At 38.8% G+C, this 24,888-nt stretch overlaps 1 protein-coding gene and 1 long non-coding RNA gene across 2 annotated transcripts in view; both read right to left on the minus strand.

Moving 5' to 3' along the window:
* Positions 1–13,943: 13,943 nt before the first annotated feature.
* Positions 13,944–14,648, minus strand: LOC130987454 (uncharacterized). Its single transcript, XR_009089750.1, has 3 exons — positions 14,469–14,648; positions 14,202–14,371; positions 13,944–14,108 (listed from the first exon to the last, which is right to left on the minus strand). It is a non-coding gene; the product is annotated as an uncharacterized LOC130987454 (long non-coding RNA).
* Positions 14,649–16,650: 2,002 nt separating this feature from the next.
* Positions 16,651–24,888, minus strand: part of LOC130990630 (uncharacterized) — a 13,871-nt gene continuing 5,633 nt past the window's right edge. Inside the window, exons 2-7 of the mRNA XM_057914852.1 lie at positions 18,184–18,243; positions 18,033–18,113; positions 17,860–17,967; positions 17,710–17,787; positions 17,476–17,586; positions 16,651–17,385 (exon numbers count right to left, since the gene is read on the minus strand). Coding sequence (XP_057770835.1) covers positions 17,249–17,385; positions 17,476–17,586; positions 17,710–17,787; positions 17,860–17,967; positions 18,033–18,113; positions 18,184–18,243 — 575 coding nt within the window. The 3' untranslated portion in view covers positions 16,651–17,248. The remainder of the gene's footprint in view (positions 17,386–17,475; positions 17,587–17,709; positions 17,788–17,859; positions 17,968–18,032; positions 18,114–18,183; positions 18,244–24,888) is intronic.

Here is a 24,888-nt window from a genome sequence, read left to right on the forward strand (position 1 = left end):
CGTTTCATTAAGGATTTCTCTAAGATTACCCAACCTTTATGTCGTCTGCTTTCTCAAGATGTAGATTTTGATTTTAATGAAACCTGTATGCACGCTTTTGAATTGCTAAAGCTCAAGTTAAGCACTGCACCTGTTGTTGTTTCACCCAATTGGTCCTTGCCTTTTTAGATTATGTGTGATGCTTCAAACTCCGCTGTGGGGGCCGTTCTTGGTCAACGTGTTGACAAAATGTTGCGTGTGATTTACTATGCTAGTTTGACTTTGAACAGTGCACAAGTGAATTACACCACCACTGAAAAAGAGTTGCTTGCTGTGGTTTTTGCTTTAGATAAGTTTCGTGCTTATATTATTGGGTCTAAAGTAATTGTCCATAGTGATCATGCAGCACTAAGGTATTTGTTGACTAAGTCCCAAGCTAAGCCACGCCTTATCCGTTGGATTTTATTATTGCAAGAGTTTGATCTTGAGATTAAGGATAGGAAGGGGAGTGAAAACTCCGTTGCCGATCACTTATCTAGACTTGAGCATAATGTGGTTGAGTTGAGTAAAGATGCTATACATGAGTCCTTTCCGTTTGAACATACTTATGAAATTGCCTCTGTGCCTTGGTTTGCTGATATTGTTAACTACCTTGCTTGTGGGGAATTAAGACCCGATCTAACATCCCAAGAGAGAAAAAGGTTTCTGGCTACTTGCAGGCAATATTTTTGGGAAGATCCGTACCTTTTCAAGTTGGGAAAGGACGAGGTGATTCGGAGATGCATCCCGGATGTGGAGCAACAACAAGTGTTGAGGCTTTGCCATGAAGCCCATTGTGGTGGGCATTTTGGTGGACAAAAGACGGCTCATAAGGTCCTCCAATCCGGTTTGTTTTGGCCAACTCTTTTCAAGGATGCTCATTCTTTTTATCTTGCTTGTGATCGGTGCCAAAGAGTTGGTAACATTGGGCGCAGTAATGAAATGCCTCTCACGAGCATTCTTGTGGTTGAGATTTTTGATGTGTGGGGCATTGACTTCATGGGCCCCTTCCCTATGTCTTACGGTTTTGAGTATATCTTGCTTGCTGTAGACTATGTGTCCAAGTGGGTTGAAGCCATCCCCACAAGGACATGTGATGCTAATGTCGTCTTGAAGTTTGTGCAGGAGAACATATTATGTAGATTTGGATTTCCAAAGGCCATAATCAGTGATGGAGGCAAACACTTCTGCAACAAGCTTTTTGAGAAGCTTATGAAGAAAAACGGCATCACTCACAAGGTGGCCACACCCTACCATCCTCAGACCTCAGGGCAAGCCGAAACCAGTAATCGGCAAATCAAGGGCATATTGGAAAAGACGATCCAACCCTCCCGTAAGGATTGGTCACTTAAGCTTAATGATGCCTTGTGGGCGTATCGCACCGCCTTCAAAGGAGTCCTGGGAATGAGTCCCTACCGCCTTGTCTTCGGTAAAGCATGCCACTTACCGGTAGAGATTGAACACCGAGCTTATTGGGCAATAAAGGCCACAAACTGCGACCTTACAACCGCAGGGAAGCATAGAGCCTTGCAAATGGAAGAACTCGATGAATTGCGCAACGAGGCGTACGAGAATGCAAGGATCTACAAAGACAAAGTCAAGAGGTTGCACGATAGCCGTATTGTGTCCAAGAATCTCCAACCCGGAATGAAGGTGCTTTTGTTCAACTCAAGGTTGAAACTCTTCCCGGGCAAGCTCAAGTCTCGTTGGAGTGGCCCTTTCATTCTTAAGGAGATGCTCCCTCATGGCGCCGTGGTTTTAAGCAAGGAGAACAACGAAGAGTCGTTTACCGTCAATGGGCATAGGGTGAAACCTTACTTGGAGCATGAAGTGGTTGCTGCCGTAGTGGAGTCCCAAGCACTCCACGACCCATTGTTTTGACAAGCTTATTATAGTCGAGCTCTCGACCTTAACTAGAGCGCTTCGTGGGAGGCAACCCACGTTTCCTTCGTTTCTCTTTACCTTTTTGTTTTGTGTAGAGTTAGTTCTTGAGGTGTTTTATCCTCTCGTTGCTGTTTTAGTTGGGTTTTCACTTGTGTATTTTTATGGTTTTGCAGGCTTTCAGTCTATCGGACTCTTTCCGAGCTCGAAGACAGCGATAAGGGGCCGCTGGACGCCCCGGGACACTCGCCGCCGCCCCATGGCGGCGGCCATACGCTCTCCGCAAACCAAAATCACCGAAAATCGGAATGGAGTCACGGCGGTGCCGCCTCACGGCGGCCGCCGTCCACGGCGCCGCCGTGTCACGGCGGGCGCCGTCACCCTTTTTTTCCCCCTTCTCATCCTTTCCTCCAAAAACCCCGTAGGGGGTGCACGGCGGCGCCGTGCCACGGCGGCCGCCGTCACCCCCATCTCATAACACCCAGCCCGACCACCCAGCCCGGCCCGGCCCATTGCTTTAAAACCCCCAAACCCTAGCTACCTATCTCTCTCTCACGCCTCCCACCTCTACCAGCCGCACCATCTCTCCTTTCCCTCTCCAATTGCTCGCCGTCCACCACACCCGCCGCCGCTCAACCACCACCGCCAGCCCACCAGCAACCATAACCACCACCTCCCTCAACCACCCCCATCTATCTCTCTCACTCACACCCATCCGCCTCCCTCAACTATCTCTCTCTCTCTTCCTTCCACCAGCCGCCAACTCCACCAGCCGCCACCGAGAACCGCCACCACTTCCTCGCCGTCCAGCTTCTGCGCCGTCAACTCCTCCCGCCGCTCAAGGCCGCTACCATCAGCACGTCCGCCTCCGTGAGTCACGTCCGCCGCCGCCTCCACGTCCGCAGCCGTCTACCACTGCCACCGCTGCCTCCTCTCGCCGCTCACGTCCGCCGCCGTCAACACGTCCGCAGCCGTGAGTCACGTCCGCCCTTAGCACAGCCGCATCGTCTGCTTCCATCTACATCATTCCATGGCACCCTTCAAAACTTACAAGCGCCTCCGTCGCCTCATAGTAGACGAAGACGAGGATGCGGCCCCAAATAACACTCCGGCCTCTTCTAGCCGCAATCCGGCATCTTCTAGCCGCCCACCGTCCTCGCCTATCAGAATTCCCCGCCCTCCCACGCCACCAAAGGATATCCGAAATGTTTACAATGCCCCATTTGCAATCTTTGAAGATTGGGAGGGCACTCGGTGGAAAGCTCTTAAAGGAAAGAAAGTCACTCAACCGCGATGTCTTGATTGGCCGTTGCTCCGGCGGGTGCAGCTTGACCAAGCAATACAGACACATTTGCAGAGTTTGGGACTCTTCAAGTTTTCCCAAACCACGCCACCGGGCCTGCTTCCATTACACTTGGAGTTCCTTTGCACACTCAACATGACAGCCGACAAGACCCAGCTGCATTGCCGCATGCTCAACAAGCCATGCGTCGTCACCTATAGGATAATGAGTGAAGCCTTTGGGTTTCACCCTAAAAAATTGAAGGGAATGCCGGATACTTGGGTGCCGGCTAAGGCTTGGAAAGAATTGACTGGATTGCCGACTTGGACAGGACAGGGTGCCCCGAGCAACCAACTCATTGACGCCGACATCGGCGTGCTCCACAAGTTCATCTCTTTCTGCATTCTGGGAAAGGAGCAGGCAAACAAAGTCAATGAGACTGAACTTTATATGCTATGGTGTGCAAAGCGGCAGAAGAAAATCGACGCAACCACCATCATTTGGAACCAGCTGCACAGCATGGCCAGACATGGGGGTTTCAAGCCATCCCTCAGCCCCATCTCTACCGCCCTTGCCCTCCATTTTGGACTCTTCTCGCCGAACCAGGTCCCACCACACCTGAGCGCTGCTGACACAAGACCAATTGACCACTCTGAGCTCAAGACATTTGTGGCCAAAGACTTCACCATCATTCCATAAGCCAAACGCCACAATGTTCGTTCCATTTTGCAGCAGTTCCAACGGGGCGAGGGCACGTCATCCTCAGCGCAACATGAATTAAATGACGATGATGACGACGACGATGAGGAGGAAGAGGAGGACCCTGTGCCACCACCTGCTTTCGTTTATGATCCTGAGGCCGGTTTCCCCAATGCCTTTCAGCAATTTCAGGCACATTTTGACGAGTCCTTCGGCCAGTTCCGTCAGGATGTCTCCTCCCGTTTTGATTCAGTGGAGGACTCGGTGGGTGGCCTCTATGCCCGGATTGACGACATTTATGGTCATCTGGACCATCTTGGAGGCCAAGTGACGCCCATGCAGCAACAGTTGGGCGACGTCTATGGCCATGTAAATAAAATTGGCGGAGAGGTCTCGCGCTTGCGTGAACAGGTGTCTTCATATGATGCTCGGTTTGCCCAATACAACCAGGGCCTCACCGATGCCAACCAGAGCCTCACTGACACCAACTATTACATTGCCGACCTCGAGAGGCAGTGGGCAGCCTTCTCCTTGCAGAACCAGGACCAGTTCCGACAACCCCCGGGCCCCCCTCGTGGCCCCTACTGAGCTACATCTTACCCACGTTTGTAAATATTTTTGTCTTTCTTTTATTAATTGTTTTATGTCTCTTGTGGGTTTTGTTGTTGTTTAGTTTACAGGTTCTTGGTCGCCGCTCTCTCTACCGCCATAGCCGTGTTAGCTTCACTCTTATTCAGGGACGTTCTCTCACTTTACCATTTATATGCCCTGAGGACAGTGCAAGTTTTTCTATGTGGGGGAGGGGCGTTATTTATACTTTGTGGGGTTCCTTTGGTTCTGGTTGGTTGTTTTGTTGGTCGTGCTGCATGCGGATTTTACGATGCTTTATCATTACGTTGCATGCTTGGTTGTGGTGCCTTGTTTTGCTTGTCTTGGGGCGAATGGTCCCCTTTCTCTTGTCTTCTTGCTTGTTTTAAGTACATCATATAATTGATGGTGATTCACTGGCGATTCTGGATTGTGTCTGTTGGTTTGTTGTCCTTGTTTTTCCGATTGATTTGTTCCCAATGAAGTGTAATTAGTTTAAGATTTTGGTGCAACACCCTGATGAGCAACTCTTGATGTGATTTTTCCGGTAGATGCTAAGGGGAGTGTTTTCAGTGCAATTTCCTAATATCTGTCTCTGTTTTGAATTGTCTGGTTGGTTGTTGAGTTTTTGATAGTCTGGGTCTCTGTTCCTCTAATGATTTCATTATGAGCATGGGAAACCACATGAGAACAATTTGGATAACCTCCAAAAATGCAATCTCGTGAATTATGGCCCATCTATTAAGACTGAAAATAACTTAACCTCAATAAATAAAGAGAGAAGTGTAGTGCGAAAAGTGAATGAAGATGAAAAAGGAATGAGACATGATTGTAAAGGAAATTGCATTAGGAAATTCACCCTTAGCGGAGAATTGGGTCTGATCGGATTGAGTTGTATCACCGTGTTGTTGCACTTTTAAAATCTTAACTTTGAACACTTGATTTGGGGACATTGATTTCTTGAAGGACTTGGATTGATCGGTGTTTGTTTGGTGAGAAGAATCGCTTGTAGTTTTCCTGTCGATTTTATGTTTGTTGCTTGAGGACAAGCAAGGATTTAAGTGTGGGGGGGTTGTTTACCTCGTATTTGGGCAGTTTTTGCGTATATTTCTGTTGAGGATTCGAGCATGCTTCATGACTTTTTGCCTTATATTGCACGTGCTCGATGATCTTTTTGGATATATTACTGTCATGTGCAGGAAACGAGAGTTGTTAAGAGTTTTAAGCATGGATCGGAGCGTTTTCGAAGACAACCTCACGGCCGCCGCCGTGACACGGCGGCCGCCGTATAGACGGCGGCCGCGGCCCCACGGCGCGGGCCGTGCTCAATTGTGAGAGAAGTCGCGAAGGGGGGTCACGGCGCCGCCGTGTCACGGCGCCGCCGTCCACGGCGCCGCCGTCTCACGGCGCCGCCGCCTCTGTGCAGATCCGACAGTACACTTTTTCGTTTAAAAACCCCTTTCTAGGGTTTCACTTTATCACTCTCGTCTCCAGCAGCCTCCATAGGCGATTTTCATCTCTTTCTTAAGGTTTTTAGAGTTCCACAACACTTACTTTCAATCTTGGATTCATTGGATTGCTTTGGATGTCAATTAACACTTCATCGGATTGGTTTTCCTTGGATTGCTATGTTTTGTAAGAACTCCCTTTGATTCTCTTTGTTTATGAATCCCTTGGTTATTTAAGTCTTTGTTTCTTGTCTTTAATGAATATGATGATTGAAGATTATTATTGTTGATTCTAAATTCTCTTGGTTTTATGAATCTTTTGGTTAATTGAGTTTTGTGTTTTATGTATTTGATGAATGTGAAGATTGAAGTTCATTGTTGTTGATTCTAGATTCTCTTGGTTTTCTAAATCCTTTGGTTTATTTGAATCTTTATTTTGTGTTTTGATTAATATGATGATTGGAGATAATTGTTGTTGAGTTTAGATAATCTACGTGATTCGTAGTTTGTTGCTATTGTTTACCCTTTTCCTTTCTTGTTGATGAATATTTAGAGATTTCTTTTATGGAGATTAAGATTTTCTTGCATTCGAATCTTATGCTTGATTGAGTTTCTTGCCTAGGTAGTTATTAATCTTTGATGTTTACAAGTTTATGATCGTTGGTTTAGTGTTGGAGTTGGAAACTCTAGTTGATTTCGTTAATGTTCAAATGCTATGTTCTAGTTAGTTCGTCGTTGAGTTGCTTGTGAAATTCTCTTTGATTGTGTGTGTTTGCTTAATATTCATTTGATTAAATGTTAATATGTTATTTCGCCTAGATAATCGTTGTTTATGGTGTTGAATTGATGATTGCTTTCTAGATTGCTAGTTTAGAACCCTAGCTTTATTTGCTTTCTTGCATTCTTATTGGCTTTCTATCTTTTGCCTAGTTAACTTTATATGCTTTATTTTAATTACGCATTAGTTAATCGGAGAGAAAGTGTCAGACCCAATTACCCGATTAGAGTGTTTAGATTTCTTTTAAGTTTCTTGTGAGCAATACGATTAGAGCCCTGCTAAGTCTTCCTTGTGAGACGACTTGAGTCACCTTACCACCCTAGGACGACCTCGTATAAATTCGAGTCCATCCGTTAGGTGTTTTTGGATGAGTCACCTAACTATGGATAGTTAGGCCGAGTGATCCACGACTAGGGATGGGGTTAAAGAAGAAGGGGAAGAAAAGGGGCGTCATTTATAGCCGTAAAACTTACTCATCTTAATAAAACTCGTCATTTTTATTCATTAATACTCAATTGAAAACAGTCTATGAAAGACAGCATAAAACTTAATTAATATCATTAATCAAGTTATACATCGTATGAAACCATTCTCTTAAGACTCAAAGTATGACATAACATACTATAACATCAACAACATCTTGCAGCGGAAAGTAGCTAGACATATGTATGAAGACATATTCTAGACAGGTTAACTATTTATTAACAACCCTGGAGACTCCGCTCATTGCAGCACCATCATCACATCAGCTCAACCTGCATATTTAGAAAACATATGCAGGGCTGAGTACAAAAGCACTCAGTGGGCACGTATGCCTAGGTATAAAAATACATGCTTCAAAACTATAAATTGTCATGCCATCATAATCAGTACAACAAGGGAGTTTTTCGCTAAAAAGGCCCAAGCTTACTAAGTTCATTTGTGATTCTTAAAGTTCGTCTGATCAGACTAAGTTCTTTTGTAATCTATCATATCTGGAACTTTGTGCCGGAGAGGTGGCCACCTCTCACGGTCACTTGACCGGCCAACCCGCTAGATGACTCACGGTCACTGGTGTACACTAGCCCTGGCAGGATAGCTATCAACTGCTCAAGACCCGAATTCGATTGCATCATTGGCAAAGCCAAAGCAGATAGATATCATACTAAAATTTAAACATTTTATGGCAAGACAATACTTGAAATAACTTTAACTCAAATATTTTGTAACGAAATAACTTGCTCAAATGTAACATTAAACTCATTTGATAGATATATAAAACTGAAATTAACAGTTAAATCATCTCATGCATTCATTCGTATAAGAGGCCTACGACACGCAGGGGATCTCTATATACGTATAGTAAAAGTAATGCCCACCTCGTTGTGTCTCTGTATCAATGAGTAACGTCACTCTCTCCCTCAAGTCGTTACTTCCCAAAAGGACCTTCATCGTTATGAAGAATTGGTGAGAAGTTATAAAAGAAACCTCGATTAATAATCTAATTTCTTTTATGAAACATTAGTATCTCTAATGTTCATCTCTCTTGATTGTTAATCAATATAACAATTATTATCTCTCGTCATTACTCATTAATTATAACATCCTTATGTTATAATTAGCAGCGCTTCAATTAAAAGAAATATTTAACACATCGAAAAGTCCACTTTCTTAGCAGATCTATTCGCTCTCATCTCGTCTAATTAACCAATTAGAAAGTTAAACTTTCCATTAGGTATGTATTTGAGTCACAGGTCAACAAGAATTGACTATGCTCAAATTCTAATTTCACTAAAAATTTCGGCATGACCTATTCATATATAATGTCAGCCACGAGATTTCAACGCGTGAATCTCACTACGTGAACTCGTCTCTCGACTCAAAACTTAACATCTTGACATCTTTTCAACGCAAACCAAACAATTCAAAATCATCAAAACTCTTTATCAGTAAACTATCATTTATACTCGACACCAATTGTTCGAGTGTCAGATACCAACATTTATGTGCGTTAATCATAACTCTCACAACTCACACCATTTAGTCATATCGTATCATCCATCAAAACAAATATAATCAAGTTATTTTCTAGAAAGTTTTGCTGTTTTTGTGTCATCTTTAAAACTTCATAACAACCAACTCAATCATCATAAACTCTCATACCAATTGATCTCAAAAACTTCATGAAGTGTAGTTCACTCTAAAAATGGTAGTTAACCAAAAAGGTTAAAGGTTTTTGGAGATATTGCTCTTTTAGTGCAGGCTGTCAAAGATTGACAGTTTCTGCCAATTTTGTTTAGGCCATTAGAAACCAAGGCAAACCTTAATAAAATTCCATCAAATTTAATCATCCAAAACTAAAGGTATCCTTGAAGATTTGGTTAAAATTTCACAAGAGAAAACGTTCATATGATCTGCCAAATAAACAATGAAACTCATACACTTTTACTGTTGGACAAATATGACAGCAGAACAGGGCATTTTTGAAATAATAAACTGCTCTGTTTCAGAGGTCATAAAAATTGAAATCTTATGTTTTTAGAAAAGTATTGAAGTCTAGTTTCGTTTAAAAAAAACGGTGATGCAAAATCCTTCATGGATTAATAGATATAAACGTTTTTGTGAAGTCTACCAATAGTTGACAGATTCTGTCAAGGATTTTTCAAAATATCTTTAAAATAGCAAACATCATCCAAAAGACATGAAATTTTGCAGCAACGAAATACACATATCATAGATAAACATACTAAAATTTCAGAGCCATCAAGCAATGAAAACTCATCGAAACATAAGCTTGAAACTGCTGTAAAATTTTGACAGAATTCCAGTTTTAATTTCGTTCAACAATTATCATCCATAAATTGTAAATCAATTAGCATGCTCATGTGACATCGTAGAACACATATACGCAATAATATTCATTATGCAACGTCTCAAACTTCACGAATTTAAATAATCATACTCTAAAAATTTATACAATTTTCGTGCTTGGAAAAATACGAATTTAATATATATCGATTCTAGCATACCCCTAAGCACAAATATCAAGTCAAAACGATCAAACAAAAATCGAAAGACAAGCTAATATGTGAAAAACGGGGCTGCCCTCATGGGTTTCATAGCTACGGTTCGTTCCGTTCTTACTCCCTTCATTAAACATGCTCAACATCTACCCAAGAACAACATACTAAAATTTCACGACGATCCGACGTCGTTTCAAAATAAAGTCGAGAATCGACGTTTTTCGACGTCGACGAAAATCGAAAAGAAAACCATCAAAACGTAGGTAGAGATCTTACCTACTTAGATACGTGATCGAAAAGATGATCGGCGCTCGTCTCGGTGCTCAAATCGGAGGTCAAAAGCTCCAACTCCTCAACAATGGTGTTATGCGTGAGTTTAGTGTGTTTTAGGTGTTGTGTGTGTGAGTTAAAAGTGTTTGGCTGAAACAAACGTGTAATATGTGTGAGTGAGTGAGTTTGGGCGGTTGGGGGGTGGTTAGGGGTAGGGTAGGTTAGATATTTAGGATATTAACCCGTTAGTCGTTAAATATCTCGTTTCGTCTCGTCTCGTTTTAACGACTAACTACCCATACTCTTCGTTACTCGCCCTCTCAACTCCTACTCACTTTTATTACACTCGTAATTCTATATAAATATAGAAAATACAAGCTCGTTCTCGAAATTCTGATAAACGAGATTTACACGTTTATCGAGAAATCCCGATTTACTATTCACTCGTCGTCCAAAAATAAAAACTTTCATTATTGGACTCGTATCGAAAAACTAAGAATATTTCTCGACGACGTGCACGTAAGATTTTGAAAGTCGACAAAAAGACGAAATAGCCGTACTTTACTATTCATCGTCAAAAAGTCAAAAATTTCAAAAACGTCTTAACGGACTCAGATTTCACTTCCGAGTTCACCGTTCTCATTCAAATAGTTATCTAGAATTATTCAAATACTCAAACTCAAATACGGATATAAAATCCCACATCATCCTCACATCATCAAAAGAACATCTCAACATCTTTAAAATATAACAACAAAACTTCATATAACTCTTCATCTCTTTACAAAGTAAATCAAACAAGGGATCTAAACCCTAATTACTCAAACTTAAGCAATTAACACGTCATCAAAAGCCCGGGTGTTACAAATTGGGTACCGGCATATTTTCGGGACACTAAAATGAGTGGGCTCTTCAGGACAACGTCATTGTCAGAGAGTGAAAATAGTTTCTTCAGACGGCACGTTAATAAGAACTCGGATTTGGTGCAACTATATATGCATTATGTTGGAGCTATGGAGGCACAACGTAATACATATGATACTATAACTTTGGCTGATGAAACTGGTTCTCTTGATTTGATTACCCAGTCTCATATAGAACACCATGCATCAACCGTATACACGAATAAAATATTCAAGGATGAGGTGCAAGTGGAAATTATTTCCGCCGCACGAACATGTTTGATATCTCAAATGTATGTGGAGGATAGCAGCAATTTTTATGAAGTTGATGATACGGTTGATGGTGTCTCGAAGGTGTGTTGATGACGACTACACATGCTCCTGTAAGCTGTTCACTAGGAAAGCTCTTCTGTGCAGGCACATCTTCTTTGTTATGAGGAACAAAAAATTGAATCGCATCCCAGATAAGTACATTGCTGCAAGGTGGTCAAAGTTGTCAAGAGTTGCTGCACATCTAACTGAACACATTTCCATTGAAAAGAGGTTTTCTGGGAATAACCACATTTTCTTGGAATTGTGCAAATCCATTGGTCATGTTAGAGGCGACTCCATTCTTAAGGTCCAACTGTTTGATGATTTGAAAGGTTTGGCAGAAAAGTATTCAAAGTTGGGAGTACCCATTGATAAGAGCTGCAAGAATGATATGTTTGTTGAATACTATGGTTCTGTAAGACCAACTGAAGTTGATGTGCTACCACCGAGCGTAGTACAGACTAAAGGTTAGTAATAGAAATATTATGTGTTAATTCCATTGTAATTCATATTCATGATTATAAGTAGTTTACATACGTAATCATAATCTTTTGTTCTTTTCAGTTGAATATTCATATTCAATTGTGAATATTCATTGCTTCACGACCTTTATTCATATGTTATTTTATTTTTGAGCCCATTGACATTTTTGGATTAAATAACTATGAAGGTAGCGGTTCTGGTGGGCGAAGGAAGTCAACGAGGGAGAAACTAGTTGAACAAGCTCTGAAGCCCAAGAGAAAATGCAAGAAGTGCAATAGGTTGGCTAATCATGACTCTAGGAACTGCCCAGGAGTTGATGTCGTAGAGGAATGAGTCGTTTATCATTTATGGATTCTACCTTACAAGTTGAATTATCTCGTACTGTTTATCCTTTCTTGAAGTTTTCAGTTTTATTTATCATTTAGAGTGAATGCAAGAAGTTGAATAGTTGAATTACGTAAATTTGTTTTATGAACATTTTTGAGTTGATATATCCACGATTACATTTCATCAGTTTTGGATTTGTGGTTTCATTGTGAACTAATGACATATTTTTATTTATATTTTGTTGATTAATTTCATGAATCACTTATAAACAACCTTGGAGACATTCATGCAACTAAACACATTTTGAAACTCACGATTAATGTTATAATTTATATGTGATTTAGTCATGTTTCTTATTCATAATTTCAAAATTAACTGCTTAGTAATATTATGCAGCTCTGGAATTCCGGCTACATACACGTCACTTTTTCATGCTTGTTATTTTTATAGATGCGGCAACGAATATTGTTTGTTCGTATTATACACCAACGAATATTGAAGATATTGTTCACATGTGAATATAGAGAGAGTGGACAACATATATTTATTAAAATTAATCAAACTTGTACGATTTATTAATATTTTGACATGGTAAAGTAATTGCTATTGTTGAAGAAATATAACCTAATCAAAAAGTTCATCATAAATTTATTCATAATCATTTGTGACCATTATCCACATGTGAAATTTAATGAACAACAATTATTATTCACACGAACAAGGATACGATAAACGAATACCAATTATTATTCACACGAACAAGGATATGATAAACGAATACCAATTATTTAAGGAGAGGATTGACAACAACACATAATGCTTCATTCGTTCATATGAACAACAAAACTATGTATACTGCATAATACATAACACAATCAAAAAGTTCAACATATATTTATTAATAACGCTATTGTTGAAGAATATAACACAATCAAAAAAGTTCATCATATATCTATTCATAATCATACGTTATCAAAGTAATAACAACGAATATTCATAAATTAGATCGCATCCAACTGTTAAATATAATGATGGTCTGTGATCTATAGAAACATGGCATAAGCATAAAAACTGTTCAAATTCTAGATCTTGCTTGTCTCACCCAAGCAACACATAGTTAGCATTGAAGTTACTATTATTACACAGCCCCCGATAATGTGTTGATGCAGATTTCAGCAGCTCCCCCCTCACATCATTGAACTCGCAACTTAAAATCGTGCCACAATTTCTAACTCGCATACGGCTCATATGATGTGGAGACGATGACGACATTCCACACTTCCAACTTGATGAACCATCGCCCATAAAAGTCTCTAAATGGCGCATGAGGTATACCCCTGTGTCTATCGTGTTATTGTTGTCTGCCCATTTCATATCTACATGCTGCACTTTGGCTCGTGACACTGTGCTCGCTTTTGTAAATTCATGTTTGTCCAAAAGATATTCTGACAGCAAAAAATACTAAAAAACACACTAACATTAAAATATATCAAGTTAAAGGAATTTATAATGCATATTTGATTACGCACCAGCACGTCAGCCAATTTTTCATACTTCGCTAGATCACACGCACTTGTATGGTTTACTGTACTGTCCAATACAAAGACCTTTCCCTAACGAAGGTCCACGCACATAGCATAGAAAATATTGCCTTCCATAATTGAGAAAAAAATCTACAATAGTTTCGTAGTTAGCATATTTCTATTTGAACAAATAAATGTGTAATAATACAACTGACCAAATCCATGTAGTTGAGTGGACTATTGTGGTAGTCAGCCATCTCTGCGTTGATTAACTCATTGAATGTCGTCTTGGTTGATTCTGCAGTGATATCCTTCCCAGCAATTGCATCCACCTATTTTAAAAACAACATTTTATTATATTTTAAGTGCATTTTTTATGCATACTATACCATTCGTAACTAAATAAAAACTTACATAAATGTTAATTGTCCCAAAAAAGCGAACATGCGACGTGTTTGAACGAGTTTGTTCCTTACTATTAAGTATCACACACCATGCATTGATGAGGTAAGACCCTATAATTTCTCCCCTACGCAAGGTGCACATGTCCGTACGGCGTAGCTCAATATCCTTGTAAGAGAACATTACCTCACTCCTAAAAGAATAAAGTAATTCGACAAACAAATGATGCATATTCATTATACATGAACATATAAATAAAGTAAAGTTAAGTTTTGAAATCTCATACTCTTCATCGTCATCTTTGTACATTGCATACACCCCCAGTTCCTTCTCCATTTTGTTCAACGCCTTTGTAGTATTTATTTCACGCTGCAAGTATGGTGAACGCAAATTTGCAGATTTCAACAATCGCCCTTTCTTGATAGGATGTGGGGTACGAGAGGATTCACCATCAATCTTCAAAAAAGTTCATGTTATATGTTGAAACAAAAATTAATAGCATATTATATGCAAGCAAAATCAGTATATCTTCCTACATAGAACATATGCATACATTTGTAGAAATGTTGCCCAAAATAACTCGTTTATGTCCACCCGTTCTAGGTTTTGTGTTCTTCCACACCTGATAATTCAAAAGTTAATTATACTTTACAACCATATCGAATTACATCTTTCGTCTTTTGCAAACATAGCCAATCATTACCGACGCCTTTGCAGGAACAACACCAACATTCTCTTTTGCATCTGGAATCTGCCCAACCGCTGCAGACTGCAAATTGAAAATGTTATACTCCACTATGTCATATTGAATAAACCACATAAATTAATGATATCCCAAGTTCGAAAGAACAAATATTTAAACGTTCAAGATAATATATACATGAGATCCTACAAAATTATTATTCATACTTAAATTTAATGAACAGATTTATTATTCACACGAATATCAATCATCAATTATGATAAATAAATATCAATTTTTTATAGCTTCGTACGAACAACAAGACATAATGCCTCATTCGTTCAATGGCACAACAATCTTGCTAGATTCACCTGAATTAAAATCTTGAATTGAAATGGTTGCTTACAATATAGGCGAAGCTTATATATTATGTGTTTAAACGTAACCTTATATGGTTTAAACATTTAAATTTATCAGAGTTTACCTTAACTACTCCATCATTCCCATCGGCCACACACGACGCTCCTGGAATATTACATGCTGAAGGGATAGGTTGTATCACTCTTCCCTATAAAATAAATTTCAAAACACCGTCACTTATATATTATTTTACATGTACCTCTGTTCATTACTTCAATGCAAACATGAACAATTATTTAATAACAATGTTCATGCACTCTATTCACACGAAGACATATATTGAACAAGGTATGAGTTTGAATAAATCACATAAATCAATGTGACATCAAGTTAGCATGAACATAATTATTATTCACACGAACAAGAATATGATAAACGAATACCAATTAATATTTAAGGAGAGGATGGACAACAATACATGATGCTTCGTTCGTTCACATGAACAACAATAATTTTCTATTCAATGGCGAATAAATTTTATATGTAAGTGAACCATATTAAAGTAAAATTACCGGCTCTCTTGTTGGTTCCAATACCTCTTGCAATTCCACAGACGGAGTAAAGTCAACGCTTGGAGCAGCAACCGTAGGTAAAATCTATGACACCCAATATTAATCATCTTAATTACATATCTTATCAAAATTAAAATAATCGATTGTTTAAAAAGAACCAATTCACCTGAAGTCCCTTCCCTTGTTCGTATCCACCATCATCCTTCGGCTGAGATCTTTCCACCTACAATAAATGACATATCATTAATTGGGAAATTATTTCAACAATCATATTACAAAACTGAACTAATTATGTAGCATACATCATCATCATGCTCAGCTAATCCAAGGTCAAATCTTGGTATGTCACCAATATCCTTAATCCTACTAGTTTTCCCCATCGTAGCATTTAGTGTCGCATCATCAATGGACTTCAGAACCAAAGGGTCGGAATAGAAAGCATCATCGTCCATATCTACGTAAGCTGCACTTTGCGGCACAACAGGAGCATTCACCCTTAGTATAATGCCTAAAAGTTTTTCAGCATCGTGCAGACTGGAATTAGATTCCAACTTCTCAAATTCCGACTCCGGTGCATCTGCCACAAATTTCTTTATAGCCACCAACCGTTCAGAAATCTCGACAGCCTGTTTCATCAAACATACACCCCATTCCTCGCTTCTAGGTGAGGAGTGGATAACATTTTCATGCATGGCATCATCAACCACCACATCTTCAACACCATGACCAGCCACCGCGTCCACATGCTCAACAACCACTTTTTGTACACCGACTTCTTGCATACCTTGATCCGCCACCGCTTCCACATGTTCAACAGCCTCTTCTTGCACATTTTGAACAACCACATCTCCAAAGCCTAATGGCAAAGTGATCGGGTCGCGAATAACACCCTGCCCAAATGCGTTGTTATCATTCGCTCGTTGTTCCCTCCTCCTAGCAGCTTCGTTGTCCAATTCTTGAACAACGGGAAAGCCCGACATACTGGAAATTGCACTAAATGGACTCGATCCACATAGAAAAGCTGCCAGAAACGAATACATAGTCAGTGTTTAAATATAGACAATAAAGACCTAAAAATAAATTCAACTTTACCACAGTGAACAACGTTGGCCCGGGAAACATTTTTGACTTGTCGGACTCCCACGATTTTTTGTGATTAGACAAAGATTGGAGGACATATTGAGCCCAATTCCACTCCCGTAATCTGTCCAAATTCACGAGGCAGTTTAGGATAAAGGGATGGACTGTTCCGTTCGTCGTGCTCTCGAACAAGGAGAATGCAACGGCTATCATGAAGTGACGTTTGAACCACGTCCCACCTTCTGTGCATTGAAGCATCTTCTCCACCACCATACCAAGCTTAATGTCATCCTTTCCACGGGTGCCAAAAAATCCAACCCACTCAGTAAAGAAATCATTTGTAGCTGTCCTCTTAAACTCTACTATCTTTTTGTGACCCTTTGGTATCCCGAATGCACGATACACGTCATCCTCAGTGATCTTCACCCTCTTATCATCTGAGATCACTAACTCCATAGTGTCAGCGTTGATATGATCAAGAACCCAATAAGCCATTTTGCCCGGTATCTGCCGAATACTAAGATCAAGGATAGCACCGAATCCAATCTTCTTGATGGACTCTTTCTGTGCATGGTTCAATAAAGACAGGCTATGATGGAGAGCCGCAAGTGTGGTTCTTGTGTTGAGCTTCGGGAAATCTCATTCGCCAATATTGTCAACTTCTCTTGGCTTATCATCCCTACGCCCTCTTCGTTTGCATTTGACATCATCTGGGTTATTTGGAACCACTCTGCGCTTTTTCTTGACAATCGATGACTTCTTTTTTCCATCTTTTCCTGCACCAAATATTCACATGTTATGAACATTTATGTTTACGGCCAATAGAGTATACGATTAAAGAATATAGAATATAAATACACTCTTACCGGTGTCCTCTACTCCTTTCCCTTTCTCTTCACGTGTGTAACGTCTACGCTTAGTAGATGTACCACCCTCACTCTTATTAGTTTCAGAACTTTCTACCCCTTTCTCTTTTCCTGTTCATAAGACCAAGTAGTAATTTAATATTAAATGAAGAAAATATAACAAAAATTGACAAATTCCAGCATAACACATTATAAAATTCTTTCATATCCAAAGCATAATTGAAATTTAATAACCTCTCGGAAGTTGTTCTTTAATGATTGAAAGAGTGACACTCCGCGTCCTCTTTCTTTCAATTGGTGGCGTGGCAACATCTACAATAACTATATGTTTATTTATATATCAATAAACCAAAATAGTAATGAAATTTATATGTTTATTCATACCTCTAGGTTCCCCAGCAGCAACCTCTGGATCTCCATCTTTATTATCCTTGCTAACTTTTGCATCTGCAACATTTGCACCTTCCTTTTTGTTCACAGAGGAGCCTTTTTCTGTTTTAAGATCAAATGTGTATTAACATTTCATAAATGTATCCATTAACATATATTAGACATACCTGCTTCACGTCGTGCTTTCTCAGCCAAATGTTCACGATATAACTTTGCCTTTTTTAGCATTCGGTTCCTCCACTTTGTAGCTGGAAATATTATTAAGTTAGTTTTGACAAACACACAGTGTATCCAAAATTTATGTTACTTAGTGCATACCTTTGGCCTCGGCCTCTATCAGCTTATTTTGCAAGATGATTTCTGGATTTGGTGGCCTTGCTGTTACATGAACAAGAATCAATACTCATGGAAAAAATATTATTCGACATTCTTTATCCATGTATAATTCAAAACCAATGAACTTAATAAATACTTTATACGATCGTTTGAACAAGTAAATATACACATGCGGTATTCATACGAACAGGTGACATATAACATGCGGTATTCACACTAATGAATAATATGGACAAATCTATGTCACACAAATGTGTTCATGAACAAGTTACACGAACAAATCCGGGCAATAATGAACATAACTTATCCACAATAAATAAGTCTATATTATTCACATGAACAAATGTGAATGTGAACAACGGATAACACATATTGTTGGGAACCTTGTGGAATATCCTAACCCTTGTTTTGATGATACCAAAATTCATAGGACTTATATGTAATAGACTAGAATCGTTTTGAACTCAAGTGTTAGAGTTCGTTTCTAGTTTAGTTGCGGTGTCGAAGACTGAAGACTGAAGAACGAAGACTGAAGACTGAAGACTGCAGATACCAACTGAAGTATCAGTTGAAGAATCAGTTGAAGACTGATTATTTAATGCGCGCAAAGGACTGATACTAAAGTCAAGTATCAGTTGAACATTCCTCCAAGGACTGATCTTCCAACGTTCAGAGGAAGCCACGTACGCACAAGTACAGCCGCATTAAATGGACGATCGTATTCAAGAATTCTCCTACAAATAGCGCTCGAGGATCACTTCAACCTTGACCGATTCAACGACATAAGCTGAAGCTCTGCCGAAATTGCTACTCAGCATAAAGCTTAACCGCCCCAAAGCTTGAATCGAAGAAGAGAATTCCAAAGCCAAAATCAGTCACTGCTGATTACATACATTCTCTTAGACCCTAGGCATATATCTGTTTACCCAGAAGCCAAAGGTCAAACTTGCTTCAAAGAACTTGTTCTTTGTAAGTATAGTTGGCACTCGTTCAAACCTTCCCCCCATAAGAGTGTTTGAGTGGTTCGGAGTTCAGGAAGGTACTCTGAACTCTGAGTGAAAAGTCTGAGCACGAGGTGTGCTTAGCAGGGAAATCCTACGCGAGGTGTGTGGGTGCTGAAGAAGGGTTTTCTTCAGTTTACGGTTGTGTGCACCAGGCAAGCACACGGGTACGGTTTGCAGTGCACCAGTGAAGCACTTGCGGAGTGGATTGTTGGTCTGATCAACCAGTCGTGGATGTAGGAAAGGGTTTTTCCGAACCACGTAAAAGTCTCTGTGTTATTTACAGCTTTCAGTTTTACATTCTTACTTGTGCTATTTCTATTGATAAAACTGAACACTGACTAATAGCAAAGAGAAACCTTAATCCAACAACCTGCTCCACCGAGGCTATTACGAAACTAAGTTTAATTTTCGCTGCGTATGATATCCATCTGACTGAACTATCCTCTTATAGTAAGGAAGAGTGATATCATCTCTATCTTTGCAAACACGACTGAAGCCCTTACTTGGATCAGTTAAGTTCCAGTAACTTAACTGATAACTCATTACTGAAGTGCTTTCAGTATCAGTCGTCAACCCTGTTGGTCAAAACTTATTTCAGTAAAACAGGAGTCCTTGTTTGCATGCAAAGTTTCGTTTTGATCTCTGACTGAGATCCCTCTGATTGAGGTCAGTAGATTAAGTTAAAAATAGCCTATAGGTGTATTCCCCCCCCCCCATACACCTATTCGAGACCCTCTGGACCTAACACATATGAACATAACTTATCCACAATAAATAAATATACATTATTCACATGAACAAATGTGAAAATGAACAACAGATATACACATATGAATAAGATTTGCACTCACGAGCTAGGCCACACACTCTCTTCCTGGTGAAACCCGACACTGTCTTCATCTGCACAATTAAAATTATGCCTATTAATCATACAAATTCGTATGGGACCACTAACCACTATAGAAATACTTAGGCCACCACAAAAAGCATAGAAAGCAAGTACGAAAAAGTCAGCCGAATCTTCTTCTACAACCTTAAATGGTAAAGACAACAACAAAATTCCCAACAAAATCACAGAGTTCGTGGGAAACCTCAAAATTTTCGAAAAAAAAACATCAGAAAATCCTTTTTGGAATCCTGAAGAAACATATATTCATGTAAATTTTCGGGAAAAAAACATTCGTAGGAAAACCCTTTCTGGAACCCTTATTCGAATTATAAAATCAAAAAAATAACCATTCATCTCACGATTCAAATACATATATTCATATAAGATTTCAAGAAATATAGATATAATGTTCATATGACCAATATTCACCAAAGGTAAATTCCAAGAAATAGAGATATAATGTTTATTTGATTCGGATTTGCAAGTTTCATTCAAAAAATTTGTTCATCCAAACATAGATTGGTAAATCATTTGTTAAACAACGGTGGACAAAAGCCGTATTCAATGGCGGATGAATCTGACGGACGGGACCTTGTTAAATCGACCAACCTTTGACCTCGGCGTCGATGAACAACGTCGCACTGAGGATGAACAGCGTCGCCGGATCTTGGATCTTGGAAAACTTCGTCTTCCTCGATAATGGCGGACGATTTCTATGAGGAAGAAGGGGTAAATCGGCGTTGAAGAAGATGGCGGACGAATTCTGTGATGAATAAAGGGTAAATCGGCGTTGAAGAAAGGGTAAATCCCAGATTTATTTTCACTTTAAGTCAACGCGGTAATTTAGGGATCTATAAAATCTTGCCTTTTTTGTTCACAATAAAAATTACTCCCTCTGTCCACGAAAAAATGCCCTACTTACCCTTTTTTTTTGTCCACGAAAAAGGGCCCCGTTTACCTTTTTGTACATTCATACCCTTTACTTTTCAATTTATTTACAACTTATGTCATTAATAAATCCACACTTTTATTTAATCTATGCAATTAACCCACACAATTAACTCACTAATTAAAACTACGAAACCAACTCCCCCACGCCTAATCAATCCCATTCCCCCAAAATTAAATTACTCTTTCTCTGAACTCAAACAAGTGGAAGAAATACACACAAACCCTCCAAATTGTATCTTCAATTGTATCTACAGCCCGATTTAATGGCTTTTGGGCTATGTGTGTTTGTTGATTAGCTCAATGGAATAATAAATATGTTATGAAAATTAACTCCACTCGCCACTACAAGAAATTGAGTTTTTACCCACACATAATAATGTGTGATAGTTTAGCCACACACAATTTCAAAATGTGTAGGTAATTCACACAAAAAAATTTCATTAGTTATTGACATTTAAAATGTGTGGCAAAAATATTTTCGTGACATTTATTATTTTAGGTGGCAAACTAATAAAAGTTATTAACCACACATAATTCTAAATTATCTATGTGTGGGTAATGAATTTTTATCATTATTTATTCTTGACATGTAAGAAATGTGGGAAAATATTTTTAGCTACATTTATATTTTGGCTTTAATTAATTATTTATGCAAATCTTAATTGATGTTTTACCCACACATATTTTAAAAAATGTGTAGGTGAAACAATTTGAAACTTTCAATTAGTTATTGACATTTAAAATGTGTAGCAGAAAATTTATTTGTAACGTTTATTATATGGCCATAATTCTTTTTTAAGTTTTATTTTATTTAATGAAGTTTATTTTTATATTTGGTGTGCACCTCTATTAATTTTTTTAAGGGTTAATTGCCGCTAAATTCAAAAGCTTTTAAAAATTTCGCGATATTCTCACCAACTTTAAAATCGGCGTATAAATACACGAATTGAGAATTCGTTCTTAATGTTCCCAAAATTAAAAAATTCCCCCAATTTGAAACTGACGTGGACTACCGTAATTACAGCGTGGCATAGTCGGCGGCGTAAGGAAACGACGTCGTCTTTTCAAAATCAAAACGACGTCGTTTTGATTTCCAACAACATTAAAAAAAAGAATTTTTTTTTGCAGAAATCTCTCTCTCTTGCACACCACCACCGCCGCCGAGCTCTGGACTTCCAGCCACCACCATCGCCGAGCTCTGGACTTCCAGCCACCAGACCACCACCACCGCCCATCTCCGCCTGTTCTCAACTGTCAACAACAACAACACACACTCACCTACAACCACCGCCGGTCCATCTCTCTCTCGCCTTTCACTGCCGCTCTGCAAATCGTGGCCTCCCTTCCTTCAAATCGCCTCACCAAATCGCGACTCCACCCTCCCCATCTCCTCCTCCTCCCTCCGCCACCTCTTCCCCTAAACCCCAGACGAAGAAATTCACGAGATTTCGCCGGTGAGCAAGAGGACTCATCAATTTCCGGGATCAATCTACGAGATTTCAGAAAGGGGCAAAATGGGGATGAAATTGGGTGAGGGTTGTTGACGAGCCGAAAATGGAGAAAGAGAAAGAGGCGACTGACGGCGAAGAAAGGGCATGGTTGCTCTCCTCCGATCCCGAAGCCACAAACCCTAAGTCTCGGCGGCGTGGAGCAGGCGGAGGGTGAGGGAAGCGACGTGGGTGGATGAGGCGGCGATGTGGGTGGGGATGAGGGTAGATGGAGGAGGCGAACGGGGTTTGGGGAAGGAGGTAGGCTTGGGGGGTGTTTGCAGGCGGGGAGTTTGGGAGGTGATGGTCGGGGTGGCGCCGGGGGTTTGGGGAGGTGGTGGTCGGGGGGTTGGGGAAGGGGGTAGGTTTGGGGGGTGTTTGGGGATGGGGTAGCGTAGGTGATTTTAATTTTTTAAAAATTAATTATAAATAAATAAAATTATTAAAAAAATTAAAACAATGACATGTCATAGCTGATTTGGCATGAAATTGACATGTCATAAGTATTTGCCATGTCATCTCGCCGGATTTTTTAATTTTGGGAACATTAAGAACGAATTCTCAATTTGTGTATTTATATGCCGATTTTGAAGTTGGTGAGAATATCGCGAAATTTTAAAAAGCTTTTGAATTTAGCGGCAATTAACCCTTTTTTTAAACCACACATAATATATGTGTGGTAGTAATTTTTATATTTATATTTTGACAAATTAAAGTAAATTTAATTTTATTTTTATATATTAGTGCCAACTAATCAATTGATTTCTCTACAATTATACAATAAAATAAAAATTAAATAGTCTTTAACATTAAAATAGGCATAAAAAAACAAGAATGAATATGTTAAAAAAAATACAAGAATTAAAATAGGCATAAAAATTAAATACTAGTCTTTAACATTAAAATCGAACTCAATAAAGAGTAGGATTGTTTAAACTCTCAACAACTAAAAGACAAGAAAATATTAACAAACTAATCAATGTCATTAGAACTACCCCTATTGTAATTTTTACCCCACTCAAAACAACTTTATCAGCTTTCTTAGTACCCGTGCCGACACCCAAATGGGGCACTTTTTCGTGGACGGAGGGAGTACATATTAGCCCTTATTCACAAAAATCGGTGGTTACATTTTGGTAGATGATTTGATTTTTAATTACCATCTATTAATTAGAACCATTGGATCAACATTAATCAAAGGTGTATGATTGTTCTTAGGTGTCACAAATTCCTAAATTCTCACTTGATACCAACCCTATATATATATATATATATATATATATATATATATATATAGGGTGTGGTTCTAGAGAGAACTAGATTATTTATGAGAACGGGAGAACCATCAAATCTAATGCATCCACTGTAAAAATTAATGCATTTGCTGTTAAAATTAATGCACTAAAAAAATTAAAAAAAAAATGCTCCCTTCAGGATTCGAACCCAGGATCTGCATTCATCCAACAAGATGATGCATCCACCGTAGATCTTGATGATCGAATGGCTGAAAATGGTTCTCCAGTCTTCTTTTATTTATGGTTCTTTCTTGAACCTCTCCCTATATATATATATATATATATATATATATATATATAGGAATGTTATGCTACATACTTTATGTGAGCACCACTCACGTTTAGCCCTCGTTAGTATTATTTTTTTTTTGTTTTAGACATTTATTTTTATTCTAATACTTCATAAATTGTTATTACGATCATTAATTTTATAAATAACATAAAAATCAAAGTCCGATTTGTTCATATTCCCTTTAACTTCAAATAATTAATAAAAAGGGCAAATTAGACTTTGATTTTTATGTTATTTATAAAATTAATGATCCCAATAACAATTTATGAAGTATTAGAATAAAAATAAATGTCTAAAATAAAAAAAGATAATGCTAACGAGGGCTAAACGTGAGTGGTGCTCACATAAGGTATGTAGCATAACATTCCTATTGATTTTGGTATCATCAAAACAAAGATTAGAATATTTCATTAAGTTACCAACACCATAATGATAGCATCAATATTACCAAACGTGTCCCTGTTCCAGACTTTGAGATCCTATCTCAACCGTTTTAATTTAGCCATAACCAAATAAAAGGGGCAGCTGCTCGGCGTATCCAGTCCAAGATCGCTCAACCATCCCTTGGAAATGAAATACAAACCGAAGGAAGATAATAAAAGAATTAGCCTAATTGATAATTAAAAGTTCTAGTATGAAAAACTAAATATAGACCTATTATTCATTAAATAAATAAATAAATAATATACAAAATTTGTGTTTTAATTTTGTAACTATTATAAGTTGAAAATAGTTCATTATCTTATAAATATTTATGAATTTTGAAATA

The sequence above is a fragment of the Salvia miltiorrhiza genome, chromosome 6 (assembly GCF_028751815.1).
Source record: "Salvia miltiorrhiza cultivar Shanhuang (shh) chromosome 6, IMPLAD_Smil_shh, whole genome shotgun sequence".
In the NCBI taxonomy this organism is placed as follows: Eukaryota; Viridiplantae; Streptophyta; class Magnoliopsida; order Lamiales; family Lamiaceae; genus Salvia; species Salvia miltiorrhiza.